The sequence below is a fragment of the Rhinolophus sinicus genome, chromosome 14 (genome assembly GCF_057876585.1).
Source record: "Rhinolophus sinicus isolate RSI-liver-muscle chromosome 14, RSI-T2T, whole genome shotgun sequence".
In the NCBI taxonomy this organism is placed as follows: domain Eukaryota; kingdom Metazoa; phylum Chordata; class Mammalia; order Chiroptera; family Rhinolophidae; genus Rhinolophus; species Rhinolophus sinicus.
In genome coordinates, this window is record NC_142514.1 from 137,210,651 (window position 1) to 137,232,497 (window position 21,847).

A 21,847-nucleotide genomic window follows, 5' to 3' on the forward strand; every position below is an offset into this window, starting at 1 on the left:
CCTTTTTGTAGGAAATGGAACTTATTACTCCTTGTGCCTCCTCGCTCACAGGACGTGCAGTGACGACCCTAAGGTAGGATGTGGGGGAGACCGCTCCCTTACAGAAGTGGGGAGCCTCAGAAATGGCGAGGGAAAGTGGGAGAGTCACGTGACAGCCAGCCCTCTCAGGCATCCGAGAGCTAGCCCTAGAACGTCTCGTCTCTATGGTGGATGGCCTTCAAATTCCGGTGCAGACGAAGTTGTTCTTCCGGGGTCATTGCCACCGCTTCCGGGGTGGGACGCGGCGAGCTGGGCTTGCTGGGCTTCAGCTGCCTCCTGTCCTGTGTCTCCGTGCCCACTGCTGCAATGAGCTTCCTCAAAAGTTTCCCGCCACCGGGGTCGGCTGAGGGGCTCCGGCAGCAGCAGCCAGACACCGAGGCTGTACTGAACGGGAAGGGCCTCGGCACCGGCACCCTTTACATCGCTGAGAGGTAGGGTCCCTGTTCCCGAGTGCTGCTCCTGCGCGCCGCCTGCTGCGACCTCGGGTGGCGGGGAGCTGGAGCGCGTGCTCTCAGTCGCCTCGGCGATACCTGTGCTGGGAGGTGGGCTCGATTGTTCTCGTGCCCTGTCCTCCTGAGCCGTCCTTACTCTCTTCTTTAGACTGTGTTCTCTCATTGATTATGCTTTGTACTCACCTGTTTACAGGAGGTCTGGTGCGTGCATTGTTCTTGACTCAAAGTCTCGTCCTAAGGTGTTGAGTTTCTAGACCCTGAGTTAGAGTCATCGAGTGCCCGCTTGTTTTTTCCGGTTTATAGGCGCGGGAGATGTTGCCCTGGGTAGGACACGTAGGTTTAGAGCAGATTATGGAGGGTTGTGCAAGTTTAGTTAAGGATTGTAGATTGTCTTCTGGAGGTGCGGGTGGCGAGAAGAGCATCCGCAACCCCTCTCAGTTCCCATTTCTGACTCCCGTTTCCATTCTTAGAAGGAATTGCCATTTTATTTGGCTATTTGGAGCACTTTGTACTTGCACAATCGGATACACATGTCTGAAATATTATGGTTGTAGTATTGAGGTTTCATTCATCACCAAGCCAACGTGACACGTTGAATCCTCATTGTCCTTCAAATCACTCTGACTTTTCTTTCTGCTGCATCACTTTGGGCTACAGGCAGAAAATTCTCAGCATGTAAGAGCTCATGTGATTACATTGGACCTACACAGATAATCCAGGATAATCTCACTATTTGTCAACTGATGAATAACTTTATAATTATGACATCCATAAAGTTCCTTTGGCACATAACATACAATATTCACAGTCTTGACACCACAGGATGAAGGTTATAGGGGCCAAAATTCTGCCTACCACAGAGGACACATATACACACACACACCCCATCCCACAAAAAAACCCTTCATTTAGAGGGAAATCTAGATACTGAGCCAAGTTTAGGCTTTTGGCTAGTCACAGAGATAGGAAATACTGGATGGGAAGAAAAGCAAGTTTGGAGGGAGGTGCAGATAATTAGTTTAGTCTGGACATGTGGGGATTAGTTGGACATATGTGTATTTGTGAGAGGGGTATTAAAGATAGAGATTTGGAAATCATTAATATAAGTGTTAGCATATACTCATGGGAATCAATTAGATACCTAAAAGAGATGAGGGCAAAGGATAGAACTTTGGGGACACATCTACATTAAGAGGTAGGTTGGGAAAAGGGAGGAACAGTCAAGTAAAATTTGAAAAGCATCTGTTGTGTATTGACGAGGAGATCTTTGTTGATCTTGAGAGAGCAATTTCTTTTAAGTGGTGGGAAGTGGAGTACAGAGATTCCTAGCCCCTACACAATCCCTTTTTTTCCCCCGTGGCTTCTCTGTCTATTGGCTCTTCTTTCTATACTATAACCCCTTTGAGGGGCGGTCCTATACTTGCTTTTTCATTTTGAAAATTTTCAAACCTAAAGAAAAGTTGCAAGTGTTGTTCATTAATACCCATAGACCCTTCACAAAGACTGATAAGTTGTTAACATTTTGCCGTGTTTCTCTCTCTCTCTCTTTTGAGCTATTTGAGAGTTGCAAATATGTTACTTTACCTGTAAGTATTTTAGTATATATCTCCTAAGAACAAGGGCATCCTCTTGTATAACCATAGTACAGTTATCACATTCAGGAAATACAAACTCCTAAGTTCTAATCTGTTGAAAATGTTTTTATTTCAACCTTTTACTAACAGATCTCTTACCTTGCTTTAAGAAAATATTTTTAAGTATACATACAAAAAAGAGTGTACATTATATATCTGTGGTTTAAAGAATTATAATTAAACCAACACCTGTATGTGCACCATCCAGGTTAAGAACAGGATATTAAAAAAAAAATCAAAACAGGATATTACCAGCACCTCGGGCACCTGTGTTCATCCCTCTTCACTCATTGCCTCACCTCCTTGGTCTCTTTCCCTTTTTGTTCTTTCCTACCTAGCATTTCCAAGTCTTGATAGAATCAAGCTTTCAAACTGGGAAGGCTTCCTAGAGGAGGTGACAAATGAAGATTGACAGCCAGATGAATGCGGTGGGGCAAAGGGAACTGTTTTAATTAGAAGAAACATGATGCTGAGAGGCCAAGAGTGAGAAACAATGTTGTGCCAGGATATATATGTGTGTGCGTTTATATTTATATGTATATATAGATATATGCCAGGGTGCCAGAAAAATGTATACAGGTGGACACTGGTCAACGTTGCTCAAGCCGTAGTTCGCTGTTATCAGAAGTGTCTGGACGCTTATGGTAACTACTTTGAGCACCTCTTGTAATTGCAGAAGTCAAATGTGACTTGTATTCAGTTTTTGTTATTGGTATGTATTGAGTATTACAGTTTTAATACAGTTTTCTTAAAATGTGTATACATTTTTTGGCACCCTCTGTATATGTAAAAAACATCTACACACAGTACACACGGTCTAGCAATTCTTCATCGGAGGACTTGAGTGAGAAAGATTGGAGAAATAATAAAGCTGAGAAGAAAAGAGCCATGTTCATGAGCTTGGCTTGTCTTAGGCTTTGGGGAAACTATTTTAGGATTTTAGGCAGAGAGACAAGGTCTCATTTGGTTTTAGGTAGATAGTTTCTCAGATGTTTATTGAATGATTTAGAATTCTCAGGCTTAGGAAGTTGACTTTTTATCCAAATAAGGAAGGGAACAGAGGCTTGAATTATTCAAAAGATATCATTTTATTTAAAATAAAATAGGTAATTAGCTCTTTCCAATTGGCACGGAGCCATGGGCATCTCGCTGGACAACTGGCACAAGCACCACAAGAGCAGGGGCAAGAGAAAGCTCTTCCACAAGAAGCGAAAATCAGTGGGGCTGCCCCGCCGCCAGCACTAAGATTAGCCCCTGCCTGTCCGAGTGCAGGGAGATGAGTACTGTGCCTTGAGGCTGGACGTGGGGAACTTCTCCTGGGTCTCCAAGAGTTGTACGCACTGCACAAGGATTTGTGTTTCTACAGTGCATCCAACAATGCAACCAAGACCTTAGTAAAAGACGACGTCGTGCTCATTGACAGCACAGCCTACCGCTGGTGGTACGAGTCCCACTGTGCACGGCCCTTGGCTGCAAGAAGGCCGCCATGCTGACTCCTGACGGGGAAGAGACGTTAAACAAAAACCGATCAAAGAACATTGAGAAGAAATAGTGGAAAGAAAGAAGAGTGCCCAAACCAGCAGTCTTCTAGAAGAGCAGTCCTAGCAGGGCACGCTTCTTGGATGCATCGCTTCAGGACCACAGGCCCGTGTGGCCGAGCAGATGGCTGTGCAAGAGGGCAAGGAGCTGGAGTTCTGATGAGGAAGATCAAGGCCCGGAAGGCAGATAAATCCTCCTCCCTCCTAGCTTAGTCCGTGTAATAAAAGTGTTTTGTGTTAAAAAAAAACACCAAAAAACAAAAAAAAATTAAATTAAAAATAGGTAATTTAAACTTACAAGTAATGCTTTTTATGTCTTATTCTAAAATTAAAACCAAATAATTAAACCAACCTAAATTCAAAACCTCTCTTACCTGCCTGTCCAGTTGTTCATCCCACGGGTAATTAGCAGAACATTCCTCTGCATGTTGAGTGGCTTTCGAAGTCTTGTTTTTCCCTTTTGTGACTCATGCTTTCTTTGCGACTTCGTATATAGTTATTTGATTTTTTTTGTTTGAAGGGTATTTTCCTTCTAGAATATACGGAAAGAGAATAAATAAAAATCAGAACTGAATGATCAAAGTGTTGCTTTTAGTGGAACTTAATTGCGTTGTATAGAGTGTATAATCCCTGTCCATTTATAAGATTATGAGAGTTCCATAGGAAATGTGCTGAGGCAGCACTTGTGTCCTGCCGGCAGTGAGGAACTACAAGCAATTATGTGCTTTTTAAAGTAAAGGCCATACTTTGGTAGGCACTGAGTCTGTGTTTATGTTTTAGTTTCCCCACCTCCTAACTGCGTCATTAAAAAAAGTTTTCTGGGTCTGGATATTTGAAATTTTGGACACCCAAAGTTGGAATACTCCTTTCTGAATTGTGGTAATGCCAGGGGATTTTTGAGGTGAGAAAAAAGAATTTATTTGCTTAAAATAATAATAGTTTTAGTAAGGGACTGGCAATCCTATGATACATGAGCACTATTTTCATCTCTACATTAAGATAAAAACAGTGGACAGGAATGGCACATACAGCATGTACAGTTTAGTGACCAATAAAATATTTCCTTGGGATGAATCTTTCTGAAAAGTCATTTCTGGAACGTATACCACTTGAAGCTCCTTAAGATCTATCAATTTTAAGCCTCCCAGGTTGTTGGTTTTTTTTAATTAAAGTATATTGGGGTGACAGTTGTTAGTAAAGTTACATAGATTTCAGGTGTACGATTCTGTAATACATCATCTATAAATCCCATTGTGTGTTCACCACCCAGAGTCAGTTCTCCTTCCATCACCATATAGTTGATCCCCTTTACCCTCATCTACCACCCCCGTCCCCCCAGGTTTTCTTTTTTAAATAAGCATGTTCAATGAAAATCTTTACAAGTATATATTTTCTTGCTTTTGCTTTTTTTAAGTGTACAATCCATTACATTTTAGTGTATTTACAGAGTTGTACAATTTTCACCACAATCTAATTCTGCCTTTGTTTTTGATGAGTGCGGGACACACATTACACACTTGTGCTGTTAGACATTGATTTCCTTTAAGGGGACTGAAGTGTTAAGTTCATCCTCCCCTTACATTGAATAGGAATGAGCTGACCACTGCACTGTCATTGTTTCTGCCCAAGGGAGTCCTAGCTTCTCCTATTTTACTTATTTTTGCTTGGTTAAAATAAACAATAAATAGACAATCCATGTGAAAAAAGAAATCAGACAACCAGGCTTGTTAAAATTGTATAGACAATAGAATGATATGGGGACCAGATTGTATTAACTTGTTTTTTAAATAACAGCTATATAGAGTTGTACAACCATCACCACAATCAATTTTAGAATATTTTCATCACCCCCCCAAAAAATCAGCACTGATTAGCAATCACTCTCTATTTCCTTCCAGCCCTATGCAACCAGTATATTGCGTTAAGTTTTATTACATTAACATTTTTTTGTTGTTTCTTAATTACATTTTTGCTACTTTTTTTCCTCTGCTAAGTGGTGCAGTTCCAGATGGGTGAAGTATTTATTAACCAAAAAACCGTGTTTCCCCGAAAATAAGACCTAGCCGGACAATCAGCTCTCCTGCGTCTTTTGGAGCAAAAATTAATATAAGACCCGGTTTTGTATTGTATTGTATTGTATTGTATTGTATTGTATTGTATTGTATTGTATTGTATTATATTATATTATATTATATTATACCCGGTCTTGTATTAATTTTTGCTCCAAAAGACGCATGAGAGCTGATTGTCCGGCTAGGTCTTATTTTCAGGGAAACATGGAATTAGCCAGCCCTTACTCAGAATTCAACATACTCATACTGATTTTGGTGATGTGTTTCCTTTGTTACACCAATAAAATATTTGTATTTGAGTACTTCTGAGGGAAAACTAGACCTTGCTTATTTACCTGTGGTTTTCTCTTAAAGTTGCAGACTAAATGAAAGTGTTCATAAAGTTTTTCAGTGTGATAATTATTTTCTGACTAGCGGTAAGTGTGATTGCAGCCATTTCGTGTGTATGTCATGCAGTGTAGGATTAGTAGAGCAGTCAGTGATTCCCAGGTATTTATTGCATACTTACCTGCTGACCACGATGCTAGTGGTTGGGAAGAATGTTAAGTAAAGAACATGGTAGGTTCTCCTGTCAAGTAGCCCACATTCTGTCACAGAGCTCAGTGCTAAATGATACATTACTGAGCATAAGTGCAAGCTAGAAAAAAAAGAAGTCGTTCTGGACTGGGGTGATTGGAGGCAAGATTCAAGGAGGACCAGATGAAGAGGATTTGCAAAAGCAAAGAAGGGGCCTGGACATTCCAGATAAGACCAAGTATAAAAGGCATAGAAACACACACGTGAATAAGAATTACTGCATTTCAAATCTATTTGAACTTTTAGCCAGAGGAAAAGAGCCATAACAATTCAATTCCTGCTGCTGAATTTTCGTATTTTAGGAATATTTCTAAACAGTAAGCTTGAAATTTTTCACATGCATAAAAGTGTCCAGACTGAAGCTTTTAAAATTTTAGGATATTAAATGAGGATTTAATTTCTTGAAATAATCTACTTAAAATATGTTTTTCAGCCGCCTGTCTTGGTTAGATGGCTCTGGATTAGGATTCTCACTGGAATACCCCACCATTAGTTTGCATGCGGTGTCCAGGGACCTAAATGCATACCCACGAGAGCATTTGTATGTTATGGTGAATGCCAAATTTGAAGGTATGTATGGTCATTTCATCTTGAGCTGCCTTTTTTTTTTTTAAGTAGCATCTTTTTTTACTGGGGAATATTGGGGAAGAGTGTGTCTTTGCAGGACCCATCCACTCCAAGTCAAGTTGTTGTTTTCACTCTAGTTGTGGAGGGCGCAGCTCACTGGCCCATGTGGGAATCAAACCGGCGACCTTGGTGTTATGAGCACTGCGCTCTAACCACTGAGCAAACCGGCCGCCCTTTTGGTAGCATCTTATATTTTAAAAAGCAATCTTTGATCATAATGTAATATTCAGCTATTGACTTACTTTGGATAATAGTTTATTAAGCAAAATTTCAGCACCATAAAATAATTTGGAAACTGCCTGTTGTTTTCTATATCTTTGCACTTATAACTATTCAGTTATTATGGATTTATATTTCCAATTTTTTTTCTCTTTGAGTTTGTCTATTTTCTTTCTCTTTGTAAAGGAATTGATATTTGGCACCCTTGAAGCTTGGATCAGTATACTTTGTGCTTCCAAGAGTTTAGGATACAACCTGTTTTGTTTTGTTCTCTTCTCAGTGAAAGATGAGGTTGCTCTCCCCCTACATTTGGCAATAACATTTTGATTGTTGTGACTGGAGCGGGGAGGAGCCCTCCTGGCATCTAGTGGTTAAGAGGCCAGGGAGGCTGCCAAACATCCTACAAAGCACAGCACAGCCTCCCACGGCAAAGAATTATCCAGTCAAATGTCAGTAGTGCTGGGGGTGGGAAACACTAGGATACAAGATTCCCAGGTTTTGCTGTTGGAGATAACTATAAAGATTCATAACAACCTACTGAAGTTAATGAAAGATGGAGTAAGAAATAGAAAAAATCCAGTTTTTAGACTGTTGACTATGGGTTGAAAGGATTCCAAATGAAAAACAAGTTAGGCACAAAATAAAAACTTGTGTTTGATTTTTGTAAGTGTAACTAAATAAACAGTTGATACTCTGTATTTTGTTAGTTTAGTATGTTCATCTTTTGTGGAAAACAGAACTTGGGGGTTGAAAAGACAGTGATTATATTTTTAGTAAACTACTGCTTTTAAAATAATGGGTTACTTTTCTTTGAAATAGTTTATAAGAGACAGTCCCATAGGTTTGCCTGTTGAGCTATTGCACATTAAAATTTGGGATTTTAATGTGATTTCAGATAAAAGATGACCATTTATATTCAGTGTGACACTAATTCGTCATTTTTAGGGCTTTTGACAAGCCCTGCCTCATTAACTGGTAATGATTCAGTTATCTGAAAATAATTTTGTTATAAGATTTCAAACTTTTGCCATTGGAAAGGTTCCAAGGATAGATAAAAATCTAGTGAAGTTTGAAAGAGATGGTAAGGAAAAGTAAAAGCCGTTGACCTTGGGTTATAGTAAGACTTTCAAATGAGGAGGTAACTTTCTGTTTAGTAAATACAACTATGGTTTCATAACCAAGAGTATTATAGTTCATGTTCAGTGTAAAGCATCATTCATTCACAAAAATGCAAAACTTTAGACGTACCCTTGTCTGTCAGTTCCAAATGCTGATGTGAAATGCCCGTAGTGTAGAGTAGTGGCACTGGGCAAAGGTCTGTGTCAGAAAATAAGGTTAGAGAGGTAGAGTTTGAATAAAGCCAGCTGAATAGAAGAGCACACTGAATAAGGAGATTGTCATTAACTTGGTGGGCAAGTCATTTTCATCTCTGCACCTCAGTTTCATCCAGAAAAATTATGGGATTGTAATAGTCTTTAGTTCTTAAACCTGGCTGTACTTCAGAAACACCTGGGCTCTTGTTAAAAATGCAAATACTGGGAGTCCCAGACTACCGTGTTTCCCTGAAAACAAGACTTAGCCGGACAATCAACTCTAATGTGTCTTTTGAAGCAAAAATTAATATAAGTCCTGGTCTTATTTTACTATAATATAAGACCCGGTCTTACATAATATAGTATAAGACCGGGTCTTATATTAATTTTTGCTCTAAAAGATGCATTAGAGCTGATTGCCCAGTTATGTCTTATTTTCGGAGAAACACGGTAGGAAATAAGGATTTAGTGGGTTTGGAGTAGGTGTTTTTAAATTGAAATGAATGGGATGATGATTAACCCTTTCTTACTAAAATAAGTAGGAATTTTGTATCTTACTAGAAAGTAGAATCCTCCGGATTATATTTGTTTCAATAGTTTTCCAGTTCTGTTTGTCTGGAACCCCTCTTCTCATAAGTTACACCTGCTTGGATCCTGTTTTCCCAGCCTTTGTTCATTTCATCCTGATTCTCCAAGCTTCAGATTTTTTTTTCTCTTTGCTTACCTCCATAAACCTCATTAAATCGAACCATCAGCTTATTGTTCTAGAGTGGGAGGGACTTTTTCCTTTGAGTCCATCTAGATTCTCAATTGCTGTTATACGAGCGTGTATTATTTTTATAATTTAAAAAGTGATGTTCACAGGTGGTCGGTTAGCTCAGTTGGTTACAGCGTGGTGCTAGGTAATAGCAGCAAGGTTGGATTGTTGGTTCGATTCCCGCATGGGCCACTGTGAGCTGCACCCTCCTTTGGGGGAAAAAAAAAAAAAGTGATGTTCTGTTACAGAATAATAATTACAGTATGATACCGTTGTGGTTTTTAAAATACATTGAAAAAGTTTGTTAGTACCATAATATATTCAACTATTTAGAATTATCCAATGTTTTGTATTATTTTACTTGTTTACATAAAGAAGACATGTATGTTGTATTTAACAATGTAATAACAAACAGGACAGGGAAAGTCCTATTAAGTCTGTTATATAAAACTGTTAATGGTGACTATTTAAAACATTTTCCCTTTTAGCTTATCTGTATTTTTTCATTATTCTACAGTAAGCTTGTATGACTTTTAAAAATAAAAGTTAAAAAAAATTTAGTCGATATCCCCCTATAATTGATTCCTGTGAGTAGTATTGTTACATTAAAGGTAATAAAACATTTTTAAAATCTTAACATATATTGTCAAATTGCTTTCCACAAAGTTTATATCAGTTTACACTTTGAATAGTAGTATATAAATATACCGTTCTACCTTATCTTCATCTGCATGGAAAATTAGCATTTTTTTGTGTGGTCACTTTATGCTGAACAAAATTGAGTTTATATTTGTAAGATTATTAGTTTTGAACATGTTTTAAAGTTTTTGGGGTCTATTTAAGTATTTTGTTGACCTTTCTTTCATTATGAAATCAAACATTGAGAAGTGCAGAGAGTAATAAAAACTTTCTGTTATTCAATATCCAGCATAAATTGTAACATTTTCCATAATTAGTCTGTTAAAGAAATAAAAGTACATCAGTACTGTTAATCCTTTTTGTACCCCTTCTCATTTCATTCCCTACTCTTTGTCTTTGGAGTTAAACATTATCCTAAAGATGGCGTGTGTCCTTTTGTTTATGCTTTTGGATTTTTACTGAATATGTATATACCCATAAGCAATGTAATAGTTTTATTTTGTGTTTAAAGTTCTAATGTAAGTGGTATTATATATACTCTGCAACTACCTTTTTCATTCAATTATACTTTTAATCTATGTATTTTGATACATATAAATCACATTTGTTCATTTTTCACTGCTGTCTGTCTATAAAACATAATATGACCAGATTACAGTACATCTATCTTTTTTTTTTATCATTTATTTTTTTATACTTTCACTAGTACATATAGTACTTCCATAAACATTTATGTACAAACTCTTTGTGTACCTAATATGTACTTAGAGGAGGAATTGCTGGGTAGTAGGATATACTCATCTCCAGAGTGGTTGTAGCAGTTTCCACTTCTACCAGCAGCATATGTGTGTCCTCTTTATTGAACGTTTGTATTTTTGTCTTGCAGACTTTGTTAATTTATCTCTTGGGTCAGTTAACTTTTATGGGCCTTGGTTTCTCATCTGTAAATTGTCGGCGATGAATAACATTAGTGGTTTACAAACTGCTGCCCTACCATTTGTTTCAAGGTGAAAGGCAAAAGAAGCAGATGACTTGGAACTATACTTATTAGAGGCCTGACTTTGGATTCCCCACCCCCACCATGACCCCGAGGGACGTTGGAATCCCTAGGGCTCAGTGCAGACAGTGTGACTAGACCAGAGAGACTCTCTAGAGCCTTTTTTAGCTCTAAAATCACCACCTCCTTATAATTTGAAGTAAAAATTGAATTGTAGTATTTAGCTATATCAGTGAGCATCCTTTATAACATCCTTTTAGGCTTCTTTTTTCAAAACAGCGTGATGAAAAAATTATTTTTATTCCCTTTCTAGAAGAATCAAAAGAATCTGTTGCTGATGAAGAAGAGGAAGACAGTGATGATGATGATGTTGAACCTATTGCTGAATTTAGATTTGTGCCTAGTGATAAATCAGCATGTGAGTGTGCTATGGAATTGATTCTTTTCCCTTCATGGACCAAGTATTCCCCCCTTCCCACACATACGCTCGTCCCGTTACCCTCAGCATCTCCATTCTGCTGCTTTTTCTTCAGTTTGGCATCTGTAATACTGAGGACCAGAGACCTATAAATATCAACGATCGTAACTGTAGTGAGAGTGTAGTGGACACTGTGTTACTTGGTATGTTCTGTGAATGGAGGAATCTGATTATTTTTATTGACTTGATGCCGTTGACTGAATCTCACCAGTTAGAGGGTACAGGAGCCGTGACAGTTCCAGAATGGAAGATGCAGGATAACTAGTAAGAGCCCATCAGCCATGAGGGACTTTACTCTGATAATAGCAGTCTGACCAGGACTCCCTGACTCGCTCAGAAAATGCAACCAGGAGTGAGGTGATCTCAGTAATATCTTAAAATGAACTATTTTGTGACTTATCCATTGCCAATAAGTACTTTTCAAGATTGAGTCTCCTTGGAATTTGGCAGGTTTTGTGAATATTGGGACCCTAATATACCTCTTGTTGACCCATTACATTTATTTGCACTATGGTTGTTTAGTTACTTTTTTTTTTGCACATTGGCCAGAAAGAAATACTAATTACAATTTAATTTATTTGTTCAGTGGAGGCAATGTTTACTGCAATGTGTGAATGCCAGGCTTTGCATCCCGACCCTGACGATGAAGATTCAGATGATTACGATGGAGAAGAATACGATGTGGAAGCACATGGTCAGTGAAAAGGATTTTTTAAAGTGTTTTTTTGTGTGTGTCTTATTCTAAGCATTTGTTTGTTACTAAGGGGATGGTATTATAGTTCTTTGTGTCCCTCTGAAGTAGCCATATAGTATGATTATTAATAAAAGTGAGTGGTACAATTCATATCTAAGCCAAACTGGAAACATTTATGGGCTTTCCAAGCTTGAGGGTGAAAAATAGAGATGATTGGGGTGGGGAAATGGGTAGAGATAAATGGAAGGAAAGATAATGGTAGGTATGACAGTGGGTAGTCAGAAGAGTCTTTTTAAGTTGATGCAGCTGCTCTCAGAGAACAAGTCTCCTTCCATCACCTGTATCATGTACGTCTTTATTGAACATAGTCCTTCAAACAGCTCACTGCCAAAGTCCTTTCTTTTTCCCAGTGCCGTACTTCATTTACCTGAGAGTATTTCTGCTGGCTTCCCCAGACCAGAATGCAGTCACTAGCCGGGTAGAGTCTTGAGGTGCCTGCCGTTCTCTTTCCTTTATCCCCGTGGTCTCGGGTACCCCAACCAGTCTGGCTATCCAGAGCCCTTTCCGCCATATGTACTCGCTTCCTGGCCTGACGCAAACTCATTTCTGGCGTTCTCCCTTGTATATCTAAAAACATTCGTCTTCACTGAGATTTTTGGATGATTCTGATTTAATGTTTTTTGCTCCAGAATTTCTGATTTTTAAAAAAGGAACATGTATTTTAATCAGCAACAAACCTTCAGAACAAATTAATACCAAATGAATTTGCACTAACCTGTAAAATTCCCACCTTGTGATAATATAAGACTCCCTGATTTCCTTCTAGTCCCTGGACATTTGATTCGTTGGGAATTGTTTACTGGCTCATTATCTCTTTGAATCCCTTCTCATCCTAGAGGGTAGGGATGTTTTCTTTGTAGCTGTGTCTCCAGCAGATGGCCTGTGTATGTGGGTTAAATGAATGTTGAAAAGTATTTTCTTGTTGAAAAGTATTTCCTGGAAGCCTTTTCATTGTATCTTATCTTCAGTAATTGCATTATTGCTTATCCCCAATTGTTTTCTAAGAGCTTAAAAGCTTTTTATTTGTTTAGAACAAGGGCAGGGGGACATTCCTACATTTTACACCTATGAAGAAGGATTATCCCATTTAACAGCAGAAGGCCAGGCCACATTGGAGAGATTAGAAGGAATGCTTTCTCAGTCTGTGAGCAGCCAGTATAACATGGCTGGAGTCCGGACAGAAGACTCAGTAAGAGATTATGAAGGTGAGTATCCTTCTTTCTCTTCAGTGTGAATGGTCAGATGGTCACTTAGGCAACAAAGGAAGTTGTGGAGAGACATATAGAGGTTCTTTTGGAAATTCTAGCAGAGAAATCTCAAAATTCTATAGTGTAGGAAGCAAACGTAGAATTACATAGAATTGAAATTCTCATGTAAATTTTTGTTAATTTGCTTTCCTAGCTAAAAAAATAGTCTGTGTTCAGTCACACATTTTTTTAAATGGACATTTTTTAAATGGGCACAGGCAAAGAAGAAATGAAAAATCAAGTATCATTCTAATTGAGAAACATCTATTTTCTGTTGCATATTTTCCAGTCTTTTTGTTTGTTTGCTTATGTGTATATATGTGTGTGTGCACACATTGATACTGCTATTTTTATTTTTAAAATGAATTCCTATATGATTATATGCAAAACTAGGATAGTCAATTGATGAAGTCAGTGCTAGGTAGCATTCAAGAAACGTGGGTTCTCTTTTTGTGACAAACATCTGAACCTTAAACAAGTGGCTTTAAATGTTTATGTTTTAGTTGTCTCATATTTGTAAGCTTCTTTGGAAATATTTTCCTTGTTAGACTGGTTCCCTTTTCTAAGTATCCTACGTCAGTTAGATTCTTGTGGTACTGTTGATTCATCCTTTTCCATTTATTCCCTTACCCAGTCCAGTACTGAGTTCCATGGATTTTTCCTTTAAATAATTCGTAGGTCCCCTTGCTGTTACTACTCCTGTCCTCTAAACCTAGCCCCTTTTCTTCTCACACTTGATTTACAGTAGTACATTTTTTGCCTCAGTGATCCCTTTCTCCAGCTCACTGTGCCATTTTAATCTTCTGAGAACCCTATGTGTCACCCCTATGGAAGGATGTCTCCTCAGTGGTTGCTTGATATTCACCATATAAAGTTCAAACTCTTCACTCTGACTCTGAAGAGAAAACCCTATCTTTGCCCCAAATGTCTCCAGTCTTATTCCTGCTGCCCTCAATAAGACATGTACGTAGTGCTGTATGTGCCAGCCCTTCATGTAAGCACAGTACACATACTGACTCATTTAATCTAAGAACCCTCTATGGTAGATGCTGTTATGATCCCCATATGAGAGATGAAGAAACTAAGACCCACAAAGGTCACATAATGTGCTTCATGTCAAATAGCTAATAAGTGGTAAGAGATTAAATAAATAGGCTAATATGTAAAAATAATATACCAAGCACTGTTACAAGCACTTCTTGCATGTTACATCTATTTAATATATGTTAATATTTTATGTTGTTACAGACTTTTACCACTTCTAATTTTTAGTGACGCAGAATATTCGTAAAGAAGCTTGCCATCGTTTTTCTTTTAACAGTACATTTAAGTTTCTCTCATGATGCTGTGATCAACATCTCCATGCACAGAGCATGTTGACCTGGGGGTCCGGAAGTTCTGGGATATTTTAATTAGGAAAAGTTTGGGCTTTGGGTCACACAATTATTCCTATGTCTCCTCTCCATTTTAAGCCTAGCACAGGCTTTAGGGTGAAATGGCTCAGATGATTTCTAGTGCTCTACAAAACTCTCAGCTGAAAGAATTCAAGATGTTACTTGTTTTCTTAGTGATTGATTGGAAAGTGCCCTTGACAATTGAAAAGCGTTTCATCACTGAAGGATTTCTTTTTTTTTAATTTGTAAAATTTCTTATTTAATGCTTTGTAGCAAACGATTTAAAGTCTCAAACACTTTGCTAAAGTGAGTTTTTTGGACTTTTCCTCATTTGCATATTCAGAGTTGCCTATATATAAAACTTCTTCAGCCTATACCATTTCCCATCTTCTAAAGTACTTTTTGTCATTTATTTACTTTGTTAGTTTGACCTGTGCATTTTCTTTTTTTAAATTTGATTTAAATAAAAATTGTGTATATTTAAGGTATGAAACATGATGTTTTGATATACATTATATAGTGAAATGATGACAATAGTCGAGCTAATTAAATTCCTTCCCTCACATACTCCCTTTTGTGTGTGTGTGTGTGTGTGTGTGTGTGTGTGGTAAGAACACCTGAGATCTGTCTTAGTAAATTTCAATCTTTTTGCCATTTAAACGCACACTGTCTACTAGTGGCATTTCAGTGTTTCATGTGCTTATTTATGTAACGAGATGTTTATTGAACTAGTGTGCTAGTGTACAGCAGTACTCATGAGAGACGTGGTTACTGGCTTCGTATCAATGGCATTCTAATGGAGAGAAAAATAAATTAACTTGTTAGGCAGTTACAGTACATTGTGGTACAGAGATACAGGGGAAGCTTGAGAAGCTGTGGAAGGAGAGACAGGGCTCTTCACCCAGCCTGGGCAGTCAGGGAGAGACTCAGCCTTCATGGAGTAAGTGACATCTAAGCCAAGATCTGAAAGATGAATAAAAGTGATCTGGGTGAAAGGGGTTTGCATACAGTGTGGGAAGAGAGGCAGGTAAAGGGGTCAGCCATGTGTAAAGGTTCAAGAGACCACTCAGCTTTGGGAACTGAAAGTTGTTCATTAAGTCTGGAACTCTGAGTGTGAGGAGTGGTTACAGCAGCAGATAAAGGTGGGTTGTGAACGACTGTATTTTAAAGGAACTTGAAAGCTGTGTTATGTTAAAGAATCGCAACTTTATGTTTAGGTCAGTGGGAAGCCATTGAAAAATTTTAATTTGATTAGTGTTTCAGAAGATGACTGGCTGTGATATGGAATATTAATTGCAAAGGGAAATACTGGAGAAAAGGAGAGAAACCCTGTTGCGTAACTTAAATTTTAAATTAGATGAGAGATCGTGACCTAAATTCGGTAGTGGCAGTGAATGTCAAATGACTTAACAGATTTGGGAGATATTTAAGAGATAGAAGCAATAGAAATTAGAGACTTGGTGAAGGTTTCTGGATTGGGCAGGTAAGAGGTATCCTTTAGCAAGACTGGAAAGAGAAGCATTTTCTATGTGGAAAGATGATGAGTAAATTTTGTATGTGTTGCATTTGCATGTCCTACTGGAGGTCCAGGCGGTGGGCTGGCCAGGGGCTGGAGGCAGAAGCCAGTTTGTGGTTGGCTGGAGAATTGAAGGGTGAATGGGAAGTGAAGACGTGGAGAAAGCAGCTGTAGACAGCTCTTTCCAGAGGGCTTTTCTTGTACAATGCCTCCCCCTATTTAAATGAGATGAGATAAACAGGAAAAGCAGGAACCTCGGTCTACTTATTTTGTCTTTTCTCCTGAACTATGTCATAAAGTTTTGTGAGGATAGGGTATTGATTCCTTAAAAAAAAAGTTGCACAGAAATTCATGGCATAGGTCTGGGAGGAGTAAACAATTGATGCTTGCTGCGTTTGAAAGTTCCTACCTAGTGTTCTTTTAGTGTTGAGGTTGAGAATTTACAAAGTAAACGTTAAATGTAGACACTAATTTTAACTTGGCCTACATTTACAGGTGCCTTATTTTCTTTCTCAATTTGTTCCTTGATACTTGAATTTTCAAGAGATAGAAATAGCAACTCTTAACCACCAGAGGGCACTAGCTCCCTTCTGTTGAAAATGTAAGCTGCCTGCCTGTCTGAAGTGCTCTGTAGACTATTGCTCAGTGGTTCAATTTTTCCTTCAGATGGGATGGAGGTGGATGCGACACCAACGGTTGCTGGGCAGTTTGAGGATGCAGATGTGGATCACTGAAAATGATTGTGTGCTGCTTTGGAGTAAGTCGTTTATTTTTTCCCTTGTCATCAAGCATGAAAATCACCTCCTATAATTATTTTCGTAATTCAGGAGCCCTCTATAAAATGAGCAGTTTGAAAAAAATGTCAGTTATTTATTTCTGAAATTATTGAAAATTATGTGGTGTTTTTTTTTTTCCTCTAAGAAATCGAGGTCTGCAAACATGGTGATGTACAGGTTAATTAACATTTACTGAGCACTTACCACACACCAGGCACTGAGAGTACATGGAGAATGAGATGCCCCCGTCCTCAGTGAACCGGGGAGAATGACATCAGCCCCTTTATTCAGAAGCGGAGCTCTCCCTGGCTGGCGCAGGTGGGAGCAGCAAGACTGAGCTCATGTCCTCGTCTGCTCTTGCGTCACCTCTTCCCACTTGTGACGTCCAAAACCTTAACACGTTCATTAAAAAACACAAAGCAGAGATTTGCTACAACTCACTGCTATTTAAATTTGGGAGGAATTAGAAATAATTCCAAACTGAGTTTAAGCCTTTAATCATAATCTGGTATCGGTTTCCCTCCTGAAAATAAGGGTGGACCCAGGTCCTGGGCACTTAGTGTTCAAGGCTGGTTTGCCAAACCGTAGCAAGTCCAGGTACAGTTGTCCAAAGGCTGGCATTCCCCAAGTGCTTTATATGTCCTTTTCTTGACTGATGTAAGCGCTCACTGTCAGTTTTCTTTCCTCGACTTTCGTGGGCTTTGCCTGCAGTTTGTCCCTGGCTGTTTGCTCCATGTTACTCTGAGAAATAAATTGTCCTTTGCCAGCTTGAGTATCTCAACTGTATGTTCGATAATAACTAAAGGTCATGTAACTAGTTCATATCATACAGAGCTAAGACTAGTAATCCTAGGAGCCATTATTTATAAGATGTAAAATTGCTAGCCCTCTTTCTCTTCTATAGTGCCCTGCTACCGCTTACCTCATAGCAGTTTCTTGAATACTAGCTGTCTTCCAGTCTTTGAGATGCTACGTATACCCAGGTCCTTTATTGAAGCAGATAGCAATAGCATGGCAAGATTCATATATTTTGCCTGACTCTTCTACCACTGTCAGACATCCAGTTAGGTTGTAAGATTCTTTGTTATTCTAAGTTCCATTTACCTTCTAAATTATTGCCATTATGAATATAACATTGTTTTTTTGTTGTTGTTTGCTTAAAGATTTTATTGGGGAAGGAGAACAGGACTTTATTGGGGAACAGTGTGTACTTCCAGGCCTTTTTTTCAAGTCAAGTTGTTGTCCTTTCAATGTTAGTTGTGGGGGGTATCGTTCAGCTTCAAGTTGTTGTCCTTTCAGTCTTAGTTGTGGAGGGCGCAGCTCAGCTCCAGGTCCAGTTGCCGTTGCTAGTTGCAGGGGGCACAGCCCACCATCCCTTGCGGGAGTTGAACCGGCAACCTAGTGGTTGAGAGGACGCACTCCAACCAACTGAGCCATCCGGGAGCTCAGCGGCAGCTCAGCTCAAGGTGCCGTGTTCAATCTTAGTTGCAGGGGGCGCTGCCCACCATCCCTGCGGGACTCGAGGAATTGAACTGGCAACCTTGTGGTTGAGAGCCCACTGGGGGAATCAAACCGGCAGTCTTCAGAATTAGGAGCATGGAGCTCTAACTGCCTGAGCCACCAGGCTGGCCCCAAAACCACACTCTTTTGATGATTGTACTTTGTAGTAAGTCTCAAAAGCAGGTAGTGTGAGTCCTTCAAGTTTGTTCTTCTTCAAAGTTGTTTTTCAGCTGTTCTAAGTCCTCTTTTTTCCATGTAAATTTTTAAATCAGCTTCTCAATTTCTAATCCAAAAAATGGCCTGCTGGGATTTTGCACCCCACAAATTCAGATATGTCATAATTTCATTAAAGCTCAATTCAAAATATTTTATAATTTACATTTTTATTTCTTCTTTGACTCATAGGTTAATTGAAATTGCATTTCATAATTTCAAAACATATAACAATTCCCAATTTATTTATTACTTTTTAGCTTAATGTCAGAATGGTCAGAGTACATACTCTGTGTTTTTTCAATCTTTACAGTTTGTTAACTTGCTTTATGCCTTTCGTGTAGCAAATTTTGTAGACGTTCCATTTGTATGGCAAAGGGGAGGGAGCTGTGGAAGCAGGACGGGCTGTGGTGGTGGTCGCCGCCATTGCTCTGCGCCACTATAACATTGTTTTAATACTAACCATGAATTGTGATAATGGATCTCTGCTTTTGCCTGACGTACTGCCTGTGGAACTATCAGAAATAATCTTTTTTAGAGTTTTGTGACTTACATCTTTCTTTAAATACTTAATTTTAATTTCCACAACATTTACTTCTGTCATTGGTAGCCATATAGTCTAAAATCACCAATGTCTCCTCTGCAGTCAGCTAAAAGATTATTAGGTTGGTGCAAAAGTAATTGCAGCTTTTGCAATTATTTTTAACCTTTTAAACAGCAATTACATTTGCACCAACCTAATATTTGTTTATATTGCTGGAGTTCTGTTAACTTTAATTTTCAGATCTGACAGTTCCAGATGCTAATACTTCACTATCGTATGTCACGGGAAATCTTTTGGTACAAACTTAAGTCTTCTTTTATTTCTCACATTTTATTTATCATGTTCTTTATAGCATGTTGGTTTTTATCAGTTCATTGATGCTTGTTTAGTCTCTCTCTTTCTTTTTTTTTTTTTTTTTTTAAGATTTTATTGGGGAAGGGGAACAGGACTTTATTGGGGAACAGTGTGTACTTCCAGGCCTTTTTTTCCAAGTCAAGTTGTTGTCCTTTCAATCTCAGTTGTGGAGGGTGCCGTTCAGCTTCAAGTTGTTGTTCTTTCAGTCTTAGTTGTGGAGGGCACAGCTCAGCTCCAGGTCCAGTTGCCCTTGCTAGTTGCAGGGGGCACAGCCCACCATCCCTTGCGGAGTCAGACCAGCAACCTTGTGGTTGAGAGCCCGCGCTCCAACCAACTGAGCCATCCGGGAGGCAGCTCAGCTCAAGGAGCCATGTCCAATCTTAGTTGCAGGGGGCAGAGCCCACCATCCCTTGTGGGACTCGAGGAGTTGAACTGGCAACCTTGTGGTTGAGAGCCCACTGGCCCATGCGGGAATCGAACAGGCAGCCTTCGGAGTTAGGAGCATGGAGCTCTAACCGCCTAAGCCACCGGGCCGGCCCCTGTTTAGTATCTTTTATTGAAACTGGAAAACAGATTTTTTTGATCTTCTGGCTTTCACACATTTTTTCTTTAAAAATAGACTATTCAGAGAACACTAACCACTCCATTAATAAGGATTATGAGAAACTCATTTTGTCAGTCACTAAAGATTACACAAAATGGGATGTTACTGAAGTTCCCTGGCGATAATTCCAAGATTCTTTGTAATGTAATTTTCTGGTGAAATAACCATAAGATAGCTACAGACTTTCTAATGAGCTAATGATTTGTTTTCTATTCATTTTATGCTACAGCTGGAATGGACAGATATTTTATTCATAAAGTTTATGCAAATTCTTCATCTGGATAATTGACCTGAATTCCAAACAGTGTCTGTAATGTCTATAAAATTTTAATCATTTGAAATTGTATTTGCCTTCAAGGACTGAAGAAGGAATAATTAGAGTATTTATGTAACGATTAAAAATTTCAAGATAACAGAACTAGGACCTCTCAATGCATGAGGTGGCCTGAAGGGACAGGCACATGAGTGGTGGAATCACAGCTTTGCCGCTTCCCAGCTCTGTGTCCTTGGACAAGGCATATAACTTCTCTAATCCTTAGTTTCCTCATCTGAAAAATGGAATGATCACTACCGGTCAGGATTGTTGCAAAGACTGACATATAATATATCTAAGTCCCCTGGAACTCTTGACTAGGCATGAAATAAATAATTGATACTATAAACACTGTAAACTTTTTGTTTTTCAGATTCTGCTCATAACTGTAGGAGAGAACTTGGTGCCTTTTCCTCTGTGGATGGGTGTTGATGAAAGTATTTTTCCTTCTCCAAAACTTACCTGAACCAGTTCTTTCTTGAGATAGACTATACGGAGACAAAACGTTGTCATCAGCAGAAGAAACTATGACCTTTATTAACAAAGGTGAATTAACTTAACCAAGAGGGTATTTGTAGTTTATCATTTACTCCCAAACTTCCTGTGTCTAGGTACCCTCTGAGTAGGCCTGTCATTCCTGCCTTCAGTGTTTGCACCTTCCATAACCTAGCAGGGCTATATGGTGAAAATACACAGGTACATGGAGGTTTAGGTCGACTGGATGGGACAGGCTGAATCTAAGCGCTACCCCTTTCGGGCCTCAGGATACCCTCTTCTTTTAACAAGAGAGACAGAGAGATCTGAGAGAAATCTTGGCCTCTGCTCTTTGTCCACCGGGGTAAGGATCTCTTTACTCATTTGGGACCCAGATTAATTAATTCAGGCATCTCTAGGGATCCTCTTCGGAAACATCCCAGCCACACATACTACCACTAACACAAGTGCTTCTGACTAGCTACTGCTCCTTTCTCCATGTTCCACCAGTTTGTTTTGTTATAATCTCTTAGGTTATCCTGTAATTTCCTGCCTCTTAGGTGAGTTTCTGTAATAGAACAAGTGAAATTGGGATGAAGTCCTCAAAGTACTTCACATGGTAATTGTTTTGTCTTTATAATAGCTTAACAAATAAATCTAGGTTTTCTATATTATTGTACTCTCATTCTTGACTAAAACCATTAATGAGAAATGTTTTTTAAAAAAAATGCTGGCAAAAAATGAAAATCTTGTTGGTCTTATTTTTGTTTGACTTCTGTTGATAAACATGAACATTAAATGAGTAAGAAAATATGTA

General features: G+C 38.8%; 1 protein-coding gene across 1 annotated transcript; it reads left to right on the forward strand.

The window, feature by feature from the left end:
* The first annotated feature begins 256 nt into the window (after nucleotides 1–256).
* On the forward strand, nucleotides 257–21,701 carry CLNS1A (chloride nucleotide-sensitive channel 1A). The gene is made up of 7 exons (XM_019726397.3): nucleotides 257–470; nucleotides 6,745–6,881; nucleotides 11,177–11,281; nucleotides 11,928–12,035; nucleotides 13,127–13,300; nucleotides 16,919–17,009; nucleotides 20,930–21,701. Exons 1-6 carry the CDS (start codon nucleotides 346–348, stop codon nucleotides 16,984–16,986), a joined length of 717 nt encoding a protein of 238 aa, XP_019581956.1. The 5' UTR covers nucleotides 257–345; the 3' UTR covers nucleotides 16,987–17,009; nucleotides 20,930–21,701.
* Nucleotides 21,702–21,847: the final 146 nt, after the last annotated feature.